The sequence below is a fragment of the Lygodium microphyllum genome, chromosome 18, assembly GCF_053477565.2.
Source record: "Lygodium microphyllum isolate KBCC chromosome 18, Lygodium_microphyllum_v1.1.10, whole genome shotgun sequence".
In the NCBI taxonomy this organism is placed as follows: Eukaryota; Viridiplantae; Streptophyta; class Polypodiopsida; order Schizaeales; family Lygodiaceae; genus Lygodium; species Lygodium microphyllum.
The window spans coordinates 74,636,657-74,654,313 of NC_141152.1; the positions used below are offsets into that span (position 1 = coordinate 74,636,657).

Genomic DNA, 17,657 nt, shown 5'->3' on the forward strand with positions numbered 1-17,657 from the left:
GTTCAAACCAAGTACAAAACAGTTGACAAGAAAGTGAAACCAGTTGCTGGGCTGTTACCTCCTAACAATGATGAGCAAATGAAGAGGGTTGCCAAGCAACTGAATTTGAGGAATCCAAAAAATATTTTTCAGCAAAGACATTAGAAAAATTGAAGATCGAGAATGGGGATTTTTTACTTCGTGCAAAGAGACAATACTTTGAGGAGAATATGCTCACTACTGAAATAATGTTTAGAAAGATCGAAGCTATATCGACAACGAATGCAAAAGAGACACTGAAAGAGCATACTAATGATACCTTGACTTAGAGTATTAATGCTAAAATACTTGAGAATGTAGATGAAATGGATAAAGTGAATGTAGATGATACAGACTTAGGATGATACAGAAGAACTGGACATTTTGATTGAGGGTGTTCATATGCAGGATATGTAGAAGTTACAGAGGAATGCAAAGAAGACATTGTGACAATGTTGCTTGTACAAGACAAAGATACTTTCATAGGTGTTTTTCCCAAATTAATCACAGAGAGATATGCTATGGATTGCAAAGCTAAAGGGGGTGACGATACTGGACCTGTGTTTCAGACATGGATACTAAAATAAGGAGATGTATACATACTTATCTATGGATTTCAAGAGTTTTACCAACTTGAAAAAGGAATGATAGAATATTCAAGTGATTGTCTTCAAGAGGGTAACATATGTAGAATGATGAAGTAAGTTTTCAATCCTAGCGGATACCATGTGTTGCTAAGTATGATATATAGGTTGTTTAGACCAAAAGTGAATGTATAGGATGTATGCATGCCTTATTGGTCGATTATCCAATGGCCATTCGATCCAGGAGGAGGGATATTGTTGTAGGTTATTGCACAAAGAGATTGAATCTAAAGGATGTAAAGTATTGTATGTGACATCTACTTTAACAGAGGTGGATAGGACTGACTTGAGGATACCCGGTGTCGGAGGGGTTTTTGTCGAAAGGTCGAATCCAGCGGGGATCAGGGGTAGAAGGAAGTAGAGATAGAAGATGGAAGAGAAGAAAGAGAATACACAAGTGGTAAATACGACAAAGACAAAGCACAATGAACCGAATCAATATGTATTGAAAGAACCTGGAATCTTTGCACTTCTCAGAAGCAATCTCCAGGCATTAGATCTCCTGGAGCCTCTTCGTAGAACAAAACGTGTATAAAATTTACAGCTTCTTCTTTACTGCTCGGAACCCAAATCTGATGGCTCCATTGGCTTCAAAAGGGGGGTAAAACCTCAGGACACCAGGACACCTGCTCACGGATCTCCCAGATTACTCCTTATTCTTTCAGTTCAAAGTGTAGTTTTGAGTCTGTTTACAGCGATTGCGATACGGGTAATTTCGTCAATCTATCTTTTTTATGAAAAACCCTAATTGGTTGAAAAAGCAACTAGCTTTTTGCATGCCATCTTAATCTAGAAGCTTTTCTAACTTTTTTGGATTTTTTTTTTCAATAAATAATATAAAAAATAGGCTAAAATTATCCAAAAATCTAGTATTTTTGGATAATCCATGCAACTCCTACTAATACTAATGACTCAGATCACATTGACTCTCTTGATCAATAAGAAGTCGGATGATGATGCATTCCAGAGTTTTTTACATCGTGTCCGCGTAGTGGTACGACATCCACCTCCTTTGAACCTGCACATCCTCTGGTATGTGCCAAAATCCTAGTTGTCACCGGATTCTGAGTCCTCCTCATTCTCTGTAACCATATCCTTTGCTTCTTCATCTTCCATATCTTCCTGGCTATCCCCTGTATCATGGCCACCATTTTCTCCAATTCTGGCAACTCATAGGCAATAGATTCTCGCCTCTTGAATAATTTGATTCTTTTCCCTGCTACCAGAAGTTTTATGGCTGTCCCATCTAGTTCATTTAATACATAAGTAGCATTATCAAACATCTATCTTACCACATAGGGTCCAAACCATCTTTTGGAAACTTTACGCATGGCACTATGTTGGTTGTCTAAACTGCTATCATAAACCAATACCCAATCCCCATCTTCTATGGTTCTTGGTCTCAATCTATGTCTTTTGTCAAACCGTTTCTTGTTCTGTATCCTTGCTGCCCTTTACTTTGTAATTGTTGCCTCTATGTCTTTTCACTTTTTTTTCAACTATCTAATGCGCAAGGCCAACAACTCCTTTTCCCAAGGTAGCACACTCTAGGTGCCTTAGCAAACCACTGCGATTGCACAGTCCAGTGGGACTACGCCTTTTGCTCTTGCTTCATCTGCTCCTTTAGCACCCGTTGTTGTTGCTGTTGGATATATGGCTCGAGTACAGCCTTAGCAACCCCTCTCTTTCACTACCCCTGAGGAATTGGTTGATTGGTTTGCAAGTTCCGATCCCATTGCACTTCATGCATCCATCTCACCTTCCTCTCCACCTCGTTAGACGTTCCCTTGGTAGAGCCCTGCTACTGGATATAGGCGATGGTAGCCACCTTCTTCGACTCGCATGCCTCTAGGTCTGGATACCCTAGGTCAGTCTAGCATTTATTTTTCTCACTCTTAGAGTTGGGCCCATAGGATTTATTATCCTTAGTTTTTCCATTTTTTTGTTTTCCGCTACATTTCCTCACCCACATACACATTCATTGCATTTATTTTGAGTTAGATTTTCTTTCTGTTCTGTTTTGCTTTGAAGCATCTCACCACTAACCTCTGTGTTTGCAAATTCTCATCTCTTTTGCAAGGTTTTGTCTTTCAGTGTAGGGCTAACTTGCAGATTGCTTTGGTCCACCTTGGGCTAGAGACATGGGGATACACACCATTTCTTTCACGGTTTCATCATCCTAGGAGTTCTTGCTCTTCTTTTAGCATGGCGGTTTTCCCTCCGGAGGCGAATCATGCAATCTCTCTCGATACTATCATGGCGGTGACTTCTACCTTGCTCTTCTAGCGGGGTGCTTCATCCACTTCATCCACTTCATCTTCTTTCATTCCTTATGGTTCTCGGCACCATATGAAGACCGACATCAGGCTCCTTTTCCTTCTTTGGCATCTCCATCCAGGTTGAGAGGGGATTCCTACCCTTCTTGGTATTCTACAGGCTTCAACACTTTGTCTTTGACATCGGCTTCTTCCCCCTGTTGTACCTTACCCTTTGCATTGCATGATTACATCATCCTTGTACTAGGGCGCTTGGGCAAGTGAACAATTTCCCCACGAGGGATACTGTCCAAGTGACACCTGCTGCATGAGCATTCTTCAGCATGTCGCATACTTTGCATCTCATTGTGCAGAGCACCACTTGCGCGGATCCTAAGCTGTTTCCACCGGCGACTGTTGTTACCACACCACCCTCCTTCTTCATCAGATGCATATCTCATCATCTATTTTTCCTCGTCATTGACACCATGAGTGGATGGGTTAGCTTGTACTGTTTTGTGATGTGGTGGATGTACCCTCCCTACTCCCGTCTTTTGGGGTACTTTTACTCAATCGACCACATCTCATCAAATTTACTTCACTTATTAAAAAAAAATAAAAATAAAAATAAAAAATCCATGTAGTTCCATCCACCTTTGTAGGGCATGGTAGGCCACTGAGCAGCCGACTTGCACCCTTTGTTTGATGCCTTGTCCTCTCTGGGGTGACTATTTGGATTCCCTTGGTAAGATAACCATCGCCTTTGTAGTCTTGGTAGGCCACTAGGTAGCCGACGTGCACCCTTTGTCCGATGTCTTGACTGCTTTGGGGTGGGACGCCTTGGGGTACATAAACATCACAATGGCTAGCCTAACCTTTCAGCTTAGTTTTGGGCCTAAGAGGGGGTGTTGAGCTAAAATATGCATTACTTGTTGATTAGCCTCTTAAATAGTTCCAAAACACACTAAAAATACTCTTTTAGAGTAAAACCCTAAAATAGGGAGCGGTTCGAGAGAGTTCAGTGGAAACCCTAAAACGGGGAGCGGTTCGAGAGAGTTTGGTGGAAACCCTAATTTTTGGGGCACCCTTTCACATCTATAAATAGACAGGTTGCCTCCGTTCAGCTATCATCCTTGTTTGCAGTTTACACCAGCCCACACACCCTCTGCTGCTGTTGGCGCCCAGTTTCCAGCTTGCAGCCTGCCTCCATATGCTGTCTGGCCATCATTGACTGCAGCCACATTATCTTCAGCTTGTCCATTGCTGTAGATGACAGCTCTCAGCTGCTGGCGACTTCTCCAGACTGTCTCAGACTGCTGTTCAGCCTGCTGTCCATCATCTCCAAGGTCAGCCAGTCTGCGTTTTCAGCATTGTAGGCCTTGACACTCTCAGACACTGTTTCAGCCTGCTGTTTACAGCAGACCGTGCACAGTTTCCAGCCTCTGATCGGTGGTACACTAGTGCGTTTACCAGTTTCCAGCCCCTAGACTGCTGTGTTTTGGTGACCAGCCTGCTGCCATTCACTTTTCAGCACTCCTACACTCCGACTGGTGGTCACAGACTTGGGATTCGTCTTCGGTGGACGTTACACTCCGACATTGCTCTGCCCTTGAGCACACTATACACTCTTACATTCATTCACAGCATTCATTCACTTCAAAGTTATGTTCTCTCTCTTTCTTCTTCTGTTTGTGTTTGAGTTTTTAGTTTTGAGTTTTACGTTTAGGGTTTGAGTTTCTTCTGTTTGTGTTTGAGTTTTAGTTTTGAGTTTTTAGTTTAGGGTTTGAGTTTTACCCTCTGTCTCTGTGTCTGTCTCTTTGTGTTTCTGTCGTGGTCGTACACTGTGTGTCCTCAGTGCAAACCCTAGCAGTTTTCTTCACATTGCACGTTGAGTTTTGCAAGAGAAGTGACAAAGAACTTCTCAAATACTCGGATACACGATTTGCATATAACTTTCTTATGCTTGGTCGATTGCACTATTGCAAAGATGCAATTAGGGAGCTATTTGCTAGTGATGAGTATGAAAATTGGACTAGGGCTGCCACTGCTAGTGCTGTGTTATATAATGTATATGTCTCTGATAGAGATTTTTGGGATGAGGTGAATCGCACCAATCAAATGGTTGATCCTATTATGCACATGTTGAGGCTTGCAGATGGCATGGATCCATGCATTGGGAAGATCTATGAAGATATGGATCGCACAATTGAGAGGTTGGAGAGTTTGAAACCAAATGCAGACATGTATGAGCAGATCAAGGAGTTATGCATTAGTAGATGGAATGAGTATGACTCTCCTATGCATGTTGCAGCATATGTGCTTGATTCCGAGTTTCAAGGAAAGATGCAAGAAAGAGACCTTGAGGTGGTCAAGGCTTGGAACACATTGCTTGCAAGGCTTTATCCTAGCCGTGAAATGCAACGCAAAATTAAAAATAAGCTCTTTGTGTATCGACAAACACTAGGGATGTTTGGTGCAGAGGATGCACTAGAGGACAGGACAAATATTGGGGCTTCTTTATGGTGGAAGGACTACAGGGCAGAAGCTCTAGAGATGCAAAGTTTGGCTATTCGTATTCTTAGCCAAACAATTAGCTCTTGTTGTTTAGAGCAACTATGGAGCTCATTCAATCACATTCACTTAAAGAAGAGAAATCGTCTTGGTACAATGAAGACGGATGACCTAGTTTATGTGAGCTCCAATCTTCGCTTGCTAGTTCGTACACATCAGTTGCAAAGGTTGATTATTTTATACGTGGGAAAAAAGATGATGATGATGATGATGATGATGGTGATGGTGATGGTGAGGATGTTGTTCAGTAAGATGAGCATTCAGGCACAGTGGAGCTATCTACCATGAATCAGAGCACTTAGCGGCTAGCCTTTTGGAACTTTAGAGTATTGACTTCGAAATTGAAGCTCTTGTAACTTGGATCTTTAGACTGTAAAGTTTAGTGCATATTTTGTGTCTTTGTAATGCTCACTTGTTGGACTTATGCAACATTGGTGATTACAATGTTGAATCATGGATGCGACAATCCATTGCTGATTACAATGTTTTGAATATTTATTATTGTTGAAACTTGATTATTATATCTCTAATTTGACGAATTATGATTAATATGATATATCTCTCTAGATTGTAAGACTTAAGTGTTGATTCTCTCTCTCTCTCTCTCTCTCTCTCTATATATATATATATATATATATATATATATATATATATATATATGCCGTTTCCTCCGTTCCCATTCCCTAACTTTGGGCATTCCTCCCATTTCGGAGGGTCGCGTTCTTGTTTCCATTCTCGTTCCCCGTTCCTGGTAACTATGAATTTTGAACTTCCACAAGGTTTAGTTTGTACCATCTAACTTGCCTTCGCTGAAGGTTGATGGATGAATCCTCAGTGTTTGAATAGCCGATATAGCAGCACCACCTCCTGCACCACTTCGTGATGCGCCATAACCGCTTTTCCCGGAAGACGGCATCGTTCCTCTTTGCTATTGAAGCCTTTGCCTCTTGTGCTTTTTTTGATCCCTAGAGCCCCTTGGGCTCTGATACCATGTAAAAATTACACGGCGCATCAAACAGAATCTGAGAAAGAGATAGAGAGTACACAATAGATAAGAGAATAATAAAAAAATTCTTTAGCTCCAAACAATTGATACAAAGATGGCTTTGTCCACCCGTGTGCTTCCACTGTGAAGCTTAGATGGCGATCTAAACAAAAGATAGGTGAAGAGCTTAAGGCTAGTTGGAACAACTTTGACTTGGTGAAAGATAGATGATCGATGGCTATGAAGGGGTTTACCTTTTGTAGCCCACGAAGGCGGTTAGGTTGGCCTGACCAACCTACCATATGAGCCTCCACTAGTCGGCTAGGGTATATTTCAGGGAATATTTCTTTTATTGTCGGGCCCCCCGCAACTCGATGTAATGTGCCTCAAGTTGCTACTAGCTTAACTACTCCGTCTAACCCAAAGATTAGACCTACAATGGTTACCTTTTTGCCATCCGGTCACATAGACGGTATCTGACATGCAAGTCAGGACTCAACCAATATCCAAGCTCACATATGGCTTCTCCTCATAATGGGGTCCTTACAACTTTGAGCACCATGGATCATTGGTGGCACCTTAGGAGGGTGGGGCATTGAGCATATCTAACACCTACTTGACTACCTCTGACCAGAGTTGAAGACGACTTGTAGTGGAGATGCAATGGTCGATGATGGTGATGGTAGATGGAGAGAAATACGTGAACATCAATAGAGAGTAGAGAGTGAGAGAAATGCACGATGTGTGGTACAATAGTGTACCTTTTTTAGGTTTTAGAGATAGCTATATGTAAAGTATAGTGCTAAGGGTGCATTCACACCTGTGCACATATAAAATGCATGGTGGCCCTTTATTCCCAACCGATATAGTGATGGGCTGCAGTCGATGATGGCTGGACAGTAGATGGTAAGTATTTGATGATTGAACTTTGTACGGTAGAGTGAGAAACCTGCACAAAAGGATGAAGACTGAATGGGTGAGCCTATCTATTTATAGATGTGTATAGATCCTCCCAAATTGGGGTTTCACAGAAACACTCTCGAACTGTGCATGGTTTTTTTGTTTTTCATTAAATAAGCATGTTTTGGGGTTGTTTAAGAGGCTAATCAGCATGTAATGTATTTTTTAGCTCAATCTTCATGTCTTGTCTATCTCTTCTTGTATTACATGTTGATTTGATCAATACAGGATTCGAGCTGATTACTATTGCGAAACACCTATTGCTTTCAAACAGACTTATTCTTTGACATTTTTTGATGTCTTGGGGTTACAAATAACCCTCTTACTTATGCAGTTTAAATTAGTTTGCATAGCAACTCAAAATTAAACCTTAGCTATCAGTGTTCAGTGTTTCTCTCCTCTCTTCCCTCATCTATGTGTGCATGTTTGGGGGTTGTGAGGTCAGAGCAACAGTGGGTGTAATTCAACTCATTTTGCAAAACTACCCCGGAATCAGAACCTTAGCCTGTTAGCCTTCGATGTTTCTCTCCTGTCTTCCATTGTTTGGGGGCTTGAGTGTTTTTGCAATATCATAAGCCCCAAATCAATTTGCAATTCAGACATGCCTTTAAGATGAAACAGTTGGCTTTGGCCATAGAGGCATTGGTGTTCTTTGTCTATTTTGGGACTACCCATTACCAAACAGTCTTCAAATCTAGTTTGCAAACACAAGCAATAGTCAGACTTACTGTTGACATTTGCATTTTTCCCCACAGTAGCAGCAATGGTATTTTGAGGAAGCAAAGTCTTCCCCCCTTTCCTCCCCAAACATGGAATTGTCATCCATGGCATCTTCGATTCTCATACTTCAATAGATTGATCAATACTTAATGAGCAACAAAGAGCTTTAGCTGGCGAAGGAAAGGAATTTAATAGGAGAAGGTTCAATCAAAGCTTATTTTAGAATGTCATGCCCAACCACCTGCATATACAATGGTGGATTCACAATTTCAAGCTTAGACCTTGGAATGTCAGGACTAGACTGCCTAGATTCATCCCCAATCTTGAGCAAGTGAGATTTATCACCAATGAATGAGTGTCACCCGAACTGCCTACTCACTTTTAGACAAATGGACCAAAAAAGAGAGGTAAAGATGATGTACCCACCAAAACCAACAAATATAGACAATGTCAGTACATGTTACCAAGAAGATTATTAAGATTCAAAGAATTATAACGTGACTAGCAAACTCTTTTTATGGTAATATCATGGCTTCTCTAGAATACAAACTACGGATTTCAAGGCAAGGGTGTTTTTGGCTTGCTTATGCTGTTTTGTTGTTCAATGATCAAGTGGGTGAGACAATTTTTCTGTGCTTGGAATTGGCAGATATAGTGCATCTTGGGTTCCCGAGTCTGAATTTCCATCCGATAGCTATTCTTCATTTACTGTTGCAGGTACACATACTATTATGCACATCTTTGTGGATTTGATGTTATTGCTAGCTGCTTTTGTCATGTTATGGGTCCTTCTGTTATTTGAAGCATTTCAATATTGTGTGAAAATGCTATATGAATTACAGTCCTCATAAATAATATGTTAAACTTATTATGATAAAAGCATTTCAATATTTTGTAGGCATGCTACATGAATTATGCAGTCCTCTTAAATAATAGGTTAAAAATTGTGAAACTTGCTTATCATGCTCAACAAGCGGTCCTTCCCCAAGCTCTATTTTTCTAGCTGTTTAACTTCCCAAGTTTCACTTTCATTAGGGAAGCTTCTTGGTTCCACTCTATTGAGGTAAAGTGATCCATTGCCATCAAGCTGTCTTGTCTTCATCAGATTTGTCAGTTCCTCCTTCATTTGAACTGGGGACTAAAACTAGGATATAGGCTGTGGTTCTTGACATCTTTTGTGAAAGGCATGGGCTTGGCTTGATATATGCCTTTTTGTTAAACAAAGCTCTAGATGATGTTGAACCAGCAAGGTTTTTATAGGTACAAAACCTTCAAGAAATGGCCAAGAATGTTATACACTTTCATGTGCACTTTTTACAATTGTTATGACTGTGTGCTTTGCATCTAGGACTTGTAGCATAAGTGCTATTTTAAATTGAAACATATGTCTCTGTTTCCTTGTCACACCAAAATACTTTAAAAAATTCCTTACTAATGTATATTTTTGATGCGACAGGAAATTCTTGAATCATAGATTTGCACTTTAATTTCAAACTTAATACAGATTAGTGTCATGACAATTCCCCTTTTGAGCAAAAGTTGTGTCATGACAATTTCCTTTTTGAGCAAAAGTTGTCTTCAACTTTATGTGTCTAAAAATAAAAAGAATGCATGTGCATTTGCTTTGGTTGTTTTATATAAGACAAAAGTCAGAATATAAGCAAGGATATAACAGAGTATCCTTCATATTCACATTCCAAATTCCATCTTGCTCTGTATATAGCAATTTCTAAAGTTGTCTTGACAGTTTGATGTTTTAGGACTTTATGGTTGCTTAAAGTTTTATGTGTTTCAGCTGTTGGTTTTATAACATTATGGTTGTTTGGAGTTTTATAATATTACAACTGTCTGAAATTCCTTTTTGAAGTTTTACAACGCTCAACCATGAAAAATAGGCAAGGAAAAAGGTCATGTTTTCCTTATTGTGCAACAGGATGAAAAGTAAAGGCTGAGCTCAAGAGTTTTAAAATCAGGATGAGTCTGTTTACCTTTCAGGTCGTAAATTGAAAGAGACTTCAAATCTTGGGCCTCGTCCTGGAAAGCCAATTGAGATTTATGAATTTGAAGGGTTTGTATTTGTATTCTGAAATGTTTACTGTTGAATATGGTCCTATGAATTGCCTCACTATGTTACCTTTTGATGGTTGTACCCATAATCATCTCTCATTTGACTTTTGGATGCTATTGATGGTCTGTGGATTGCTGCAGTTGCCCCTTCTGCCGAAAGGTAACTTGCTTAAATGTTAGTTTAGCATGCCTTAAGAAACTTGAGCTTTTCATATCTGCCTGCTTCCATGAAACAGGTGCGGGAAATTGTATCTGTATTGGATTTGGATGTGCTTTTCTATCCTTGCCCAAAAGATGGACCTAACTTCCGGCCTAGAGCAATCAAACTCGGAGGAAAGAAACAGTTTCCATACATGGTATGCTTGTCTAAAAATTACTCATATATGGCAACTGTTGATGTTTAGGCTAACAGGTTTTGCTAAAAAGATACGTAATGGAGGTGCTGGAATTCAATGCTAGTTGATCGATTCAGATAGTTTCCAAAGGAAAATTAGCAGATTAAATTTGTAAAAAAATAGCAGATTAATCTTGTAAAATGTGAAAAAAACATGCTAATGGATCGTGCATTTGTGAAATTTCAGATTAATTACTTTTTGTGGTCTCAAACCTGTCTAGTTTCAATCCTGTAGTTTAGGAACTCATGATAATTTTAACTAGCTGTGGGTTTCCAACAGTAATTACGTTGCCTTGTTGGACTTGCTTCCTTGGACAAATGTTGGGAAAATTGCATTTTCACAAAAAATTAAGGCCAGATTTGAATCTCTGAAGTTGCAACCTTAAAATTTAAGCTCATTTTAGGAATTCCCAATAAAGTGTGGGTCTATCTCAATTGCTGTTTTGAAATTTATGAATTTGGGAGACAATATGGCTTTATTTTGTTCTTAGATTACCACTATAACAGTGCATCATTACAGTGGTCGCTACAGCTTTAGCCTCAACATCAGATCGGAAGGTCCTAAGCTTTAACTTTTTTGTGCAACAGATTGATCCGAACACAGGAGTTGCAATGTATGAATCCGATGACATCATTAAATATTTGGTCCAGAATTATGGTAATGAAAGTAAATTTCTGGTATGGGAATTGTATACTTTATTGTTATTGTTTGTATTGTAACATGATTTTTAAGTGTCTCTGCACATGAAGAATGGGATGAGCTTGGTTCAGGCATATAGGATTATCTTTGTAACAGAGAAGATGAAAAATTGTCTTAAATTATTTGGAAAGCAAATAATTTGTTTTGATACAAAAGTGGACCAATTTTTGGTGCTCAAAAGCATAACGGAAATGAATGCCTGGTTTCCTGTTTCTCAAATTGTCAGTACTGAAGACTTCACCTTTTGTGTGTGGGGAAAGTAAGCGTGTGAGATTTGCTTACAATCAGGAAGATGAGACAGATACTGAGCTATTTTACTTTTTTTTTGGGAGCTTAGATTGCTTTGCACGGAAAAGGCTTTTTCTTGTCACTGCATACAGAAGATCTCTTTCCAAAGCCAAGGAAACTTTAGGTTTGGTCTTGCGTAGGCAATAAAATCAATATGATTGTGATTTAAATTCTGATTGGTCATGCATCTGTTTGCATCTAGCACATCTTTGCTAAAGTTTTCTATGCAAGAGTCAAATGTAATACTGTCTCTAAAGTTCTTATTATTACTAATTTTGAATATGAGTCAATGGGATACTTTTCTAATGATTCAGAGAGCTATGCTAGGGACGGTAAATAAGAGGGGTAAAAACTTGAGGCTTATCTTACTGGTTTTGACATGTGGAGGCTGACACCAAGGTTGTCACGTCTGATGGCGTCTGGTTAGTACTGTCCGATATTAGTACGGTACCAATCGGACTAATAAATCTTGGAGCTACGTGTGATGAAAATTTTTTAACGTATAATTTAAAGTCTATATGTAATGTTTGGACTTTAAAACATAAATTTAGAGTGCAAAAGAGAATTGAAATAAGAGTATAGTATGAGACCGACAACTTTATCATGAGCCAAGTTGGAAATCTCATACAAAAAGGCATACAAAAATGGATCATGTGACATAGATGATCAATCCCATAGGCTCTAAGTACTCATATCACTATCAGTATCGGAGCTAGAAGCATGCTTACCACCACTTGAGGAGCCATCACCCTCCTCAACAAAATCACCCTTGCTAAGTACATTACCCAGTCTCCACACACTTTTTCAGTTGTGCTCTTAGTTTTCAGGCTATGGATGGTGGAGATGACCTTGGGGTTCTCGGAGTGTGAGATCTTCGAGGTGGAGACATACACAGACATTCTCTCTGCACCTGTGTAGATATTTGCATCCTTATATAGCATTCTTCATTGTAGATTTTTTGTGTTTCACTCTCTCTCTCTCTCTCTCTCTCTCTCTCTCTCCTCTATTTGTTCACTCTTTGTCTTGGTCATATGCTTCCGCATTTCTTCACTCTAACATGGTATCGAAGCGTTGAAGGATTGGCCAAGGGGTGGACTTACTTGAAGAGGAGATTTCAGCGCGACACAAAGCTGTGCTTTCAGCGTTCAATAGCGAGCATATTAATTGCATTCACACAATTAGAGGGGGTTGTTTTTTTTGTTTTGTGCAGGCATTGTAGGTGAAGATGTCTTTTGAGGCCAAGATAAAGTTTTAGGCGATCATGGACCGGAAGGTGCTCGTGTTAACGGCTCTTCCATGAGATCAAAGCTCGATGGTGAGAACTACCGCATCTGGCAGGTTATGATACTTGCCATTTTGGAGTCTTATGATTTGGTGAGCTTGTTACGAAGGCTTTTCATTGTCCTTCTTTGCGAGACAAGTTCAGACTCTCTTCCAGTGACTAAGATGGAGTTGGCAAAGGCTTAGGCACATTGGGACAAACTCAACACTCGCATTTGCTCGTTTTATTTCTCTCATGCACTACAACTATTATCTCTCATATTGAGCATTTGACGGTGGTCTAGGAGATATGGTTGGAGCTTGATTAGATGTATAACCATATGACCGTCATAAAATGAGTTTCTTTGGAGGTGCAGATGAGGATCATGAGTGTTAACAAGCCATCTTCTATGCGGGAGCATATTAACAAGTTGAGGTAGCTTCAGATGCAGGTTCAAAATGGAGGGAAGGTGATCACTTTTGAGGATATGGCGATAACTCTTTTTTCACTACCACCCCGTTTCATTGGTTTTTATTCCGCCTTGATTGCTTTAGGGCAGTTTGAGACTCTTCGGTGGGAGGAGTTGGTTCCTATGGTCTTGGACCAAGAGGAGTAGTTGAAAGGAACCAATGCTTCTAAATCTGAGGCCTTGGTTGGTCAGTATGGCATGCTCGTTTTGGCCACCTCTATGATTACCTTCGGAAGGCGTCTAAGGGACAACTTGTTCGAGGTTTGCTAGATATTGTGGTGAGCTAGCAACCTTGCATATCGTGTATCCGTGGGAAGCAAACTTGTGATGCTATTTCCAGCAAGGCTTCGAGGCGGTCTTCTGCATCCTTGGAGCTTGTTTCTAGCGATCTTTGTGGATCGATGTGGACAGAGTCTCTTCGAGGGAGCTTGTATTTCATAATCATTGTGGATGATTACAGCAGGATGACTTGAGCTTATTTCTTGAAGCTGAAGTCGGAGGCTTTCTCCAACTTTACGGATTGGTTGCCCTTTGAGGAGAACCGATCTAGCCGGAAACTAAAGACCTTATGATCGGATAAGAGTGGAGAATTTGTTTCTAATGAGCTTGCTTGTTTTTGTGCAGATCGTGGTATCGACCAGGAGTTTGCCAACACAAACACCCCTCAAGAGAAAGGCATATTGGAGCGGAAGAATCGCAGTGTGTTCGAGATGGTCCGTACCATGATGGAGCATCAACAGACACTTCAGTGTCTATGGATTGAGGCTGTGGCTACTGCAATTCAAATTCTTAATTGATCTCCTACTTATGCTGTTGTTCGTATGACCCCTTATGAGGTGCACTTTGGGTCTAAGCTAGATGTTTCTTATTTCATGGTTTTTGGGTGTGACGCCTATGTTCACATCTCGAAAACACACCATGACAAATTTGAAGTGGCTTTCGAAAGACAGGTGTTTGTGGGCTACAGCTTGTAGTCTCAAGGTTATCGATTGTATGATCCTACTAAGTGGGATGTCTACACGAGCCGTGATGTTCAGTTCGTGGAAGTTCTAGCCTTAGAGGGGGGTGCAGAACACCCCATTCTTGGAGATCCTAGTGATAGTTCGGGGCGCTAATGATTGTTCCTCTGAAGCCTATGCCTCTTGAGGACTCTTCTTTGGATGAGGAGCTTAGTTCTCGGCCATCAGACTAAACGATTGTGCCCTAGCAATCGGTGGACCTTCCAAAAATTTTAGGAGATGGAGAGCGACGAGGCGAGATCTGGCCTCCTCCTCGTTGGACTCGTAACACTCTTCATGATGCAGGGATTGAGGGGGTCCCTGAGGAGTGGTAGCTGCAGGATGGCCTGTGGCATTCTCGATGGAACCGGGCATACCACACCGAGCTTGTGTACACTAATTACTATTTGATGACTCGTGTCATGTAGGATTGGGAGTCAACTCCATGAAGAAGGATTTATAGCATGTTCATTGGTGGAGAGTGATGGAGGAGGAGTTGGAGTCGATTGAGAGGAATGGCACTTGATACCTTGTATCGAAGTCTCTTCATAAGAAGACCATTGGAGTCAAATGGGTCTTCAAGTCCAAGTACCACAGTGATGGCATATTGGACAAGCACAAGGCCTGCCTTGTTGCTAAAGGTTTTGCACAACGCCTAGGTATTGATCTCCATGATAGTTTTGTCCCTATACCTCGGATGGCTACTATTCGCGTAGTTCTTGCCTTGGCTAGCCATAGGAGATGGCCAGTCTATGAGTTGGATGTGAAGTCAGCCTTCTTAAATGGGGAGTTGAAGGAGGAGATCTATGTTGACTAGCCTCCAGGCTTTGGTTCTTCTGATGGTAAGGTATACAGGTTAAGGAAGGCTCTCTATGGCCTTAAGCAGGCTCCCTGTGCTTGGAACGAGAAGATTGACTCGCGTTTCAAGGCCGACTCATAGCTTTATGCTCACATCTCAAGTGGGGTCGTGTGTTGTTTGTCCTTGATGTGGACGACTTGATTGTGATAGGCAACCATAATCTAATGGTCAAGTAGACAAAGGCAGCACTTCATGAGAAGTTTGAGATGATGGATATGTTGAGCTAAAACGCGCATTACTTGTTGATTAGCCTCTCAAACAGCCCCAAAACACACCTAATTAATGAAAAACCCTAAAAAGGGAAGTGGTCTGAGAGAGTTTGAGTGGCCTCCCAAAAACCCTATTTTTTGGGGCACCCTTCTACATCTATAAATAGACAGGCTGCCCCCATTCAGCCCCAATCCTTATTTGTAGGTTACACCAGCCCACACACCCTGTGCTGCTGTTGGCGCCCAGTTTTCAGCCTGCAGCCCGCCTCCATCTGCTGTCTAGCCATCATCGATTGCAGCCACATTATCCTTAGCCTGTCCATTGCTGTAGGCGACAGCTCCCGTCTGACTCTGCGTTTTTGCTGGAGGTCTGGTCATACAGTTGGCACCACTGTTTTGGAGGTCTGTGTCAGCATCCACATACCCCTACAAGTTGCATCCTGCTGCTTTCCCTCTCTGACTGGTGGTTGTATCGGGATCTGTCTTTAGTGGATGTTACACTCTGACTACATCCATTGCTCTGCCGTTTCGCATTTTTCATTCAGGGTTTCTGTCTTATTGTGTGAGTTATTATGTTTTAGTCGTGTTTATACATTCTGTGTTTTCGTAGTGCAAACCCTAGCTTATCATCACATGGTATGAGAGTAAGTGCTCTTCTAAAGGGTATTCTATGGCTATTCTAGAAAGCTCGATTTTGTACGAGATATATGAACGATATGTAAGTAATCCATGATTGGAGGCCTTCACAAGGCATTCTGAACTTGATAAGGAAGACATCACTACACCTTCACCTTCTTCTTCTTGGCCACATATACAATTCATGACAGGTGAGGAGTTGCAAGAATACTTGTATTGCTAATATGTGGTGACAAAGAAGAAAATGTACTATAAATTGAAAGAGATGATCCAAATCCTAGCATGCTACAATACATAGAGATTTTCTAGGATGCTAGGATTTGGATCATCTCTTTCAATTTCTAGTATGCTAGGATTGTACTAGCATACTAACATAGATTTTCTTTCTTCTGTTTACAATAATTTAGGATTGCACTTCCTTGTGCATTCTAGCATACTAGGATTTGTTGTAGTGACCGGGAGACATGAAGATCGAGGCAGTCAGTGTTTGTTATGTGTAGCGAGATAGAGAGTGAGAGAGAGCAGAGTTGAGAGTGTGCACGATTAGTGGGTACAATGACGAGTATACCGCTTTAGGTTTTTTAGATAGATATATATATGTGTAAGTACAAGTGCTAAGGGTGTGTTCACACCCGAGCACATTAAAAGGCATAAGGGCCTTTATTCCCAACAACCTCCCACCTAAAGGCAATGTGCCTTAAGAGGAGAAAATGAATCAGCTAGGTCTAGGTATGTACAAAGCTGAAATACATATATCTATCCAACTACCATCATTTGTCGGCAATGAGCAAACCGCTCGACTCGAAGACCTTTCGTGAGAAGGTTTGCAGGATTATCATTTGTATGCACTTTGACAAGCTCAATGCCCTTGTTGTCAAGTACATCTCTAATGAAGTGGTACTTCACCTGTATGTGCTTCGTCTTCGCATGAAAGACGGGATTCCATGCTAGCATGATAGCACTCTGACTGTCACAATGGAGAACAGGTAACTCTGTAATGCCAAGCTTTTCCACCAGACGTGAAAGCCATAAAGCCTCCTTGCATATCTCAGTGGCAGCCATATACTCTGCCTCTATAGTAGACAATGCAACACACTTTTGTAGCCTGGAAATCCAAGAGACTGCTCCTCCTGTGAAAGTAAACACATACCCAGAAGTGGACTTTTTGCAATCCGCATGATCAGCATAGTCTGCATCCGTAAAGCCAACAATGTTGCAAGACCTTGGAGATATACTCCTGCTGAGATAGATAGAGCAATCCTTTCGACCTATCTTTGAGTATTCGCATGCCAAGAATGTGATTTGCATCACTAAGATCCTTCATGTCAAAGCGGCCATGAAGATTTTTACTTCAGTGAGTCCAAGGCATGAGTATCCCTACCAGCAATCAGCTCGTCATCAACATATAGAACCAAGATAATCAGGCTGCCATCTGCTGCCTTCTTAGTGTACTAGCAATGATCCACTTGACTTCTATGGAAACCTTGAGATTGCATAAATGTATCAAATTTATGATACCATTCTCTTGGTGCTTGTTTCAGCCCATACAAACTCCTTTTGAGTTTACACAACATCTTCTCTTTCCCTTTTTCCACAAACCCTTTAGGCTGCTGCATATGTATG

At 40.9% G+C, this 17,657-nt stretch overlaps 1 protein-coding gene across 1 annotated transcript in view; it reads left to right on the forward strand.

Moving 5' to 3' along the window:
- LOC148021028 (Thioredoxin family protein) overlaps positions 1 to 17,657 on the forward strand; it is an 89,347-nt gene that overhangs the window by 37,918 nt on the left and 33,772 nt on the right. Inside the window, exons 2-6 of the mRNA XM_087698869.1 lie at positions 8,803 to 8,870; positions 10,149 to 10,221; positions 10,362 to 10,380; positions 10,457 to 10,576; positions 11,203 to 11,272. Coding sequence (XP_087554995.1) covers positions 8,803 to 8,870; positions 10,149 to 10,221; positions 10,362 to 10,380; positions 10,457 to 10,576; positions 11,203 to 11,272 — 350 coding nt within the window. The remainder of the gene's footprint in view (positions 1 to 8,802; positions 8,871 to 10,148; positions 10,222 to 10,361; positions 10,381 to 10,456; positions 10,577 to 11,202; positions 11,273 to 17,657) is intronic.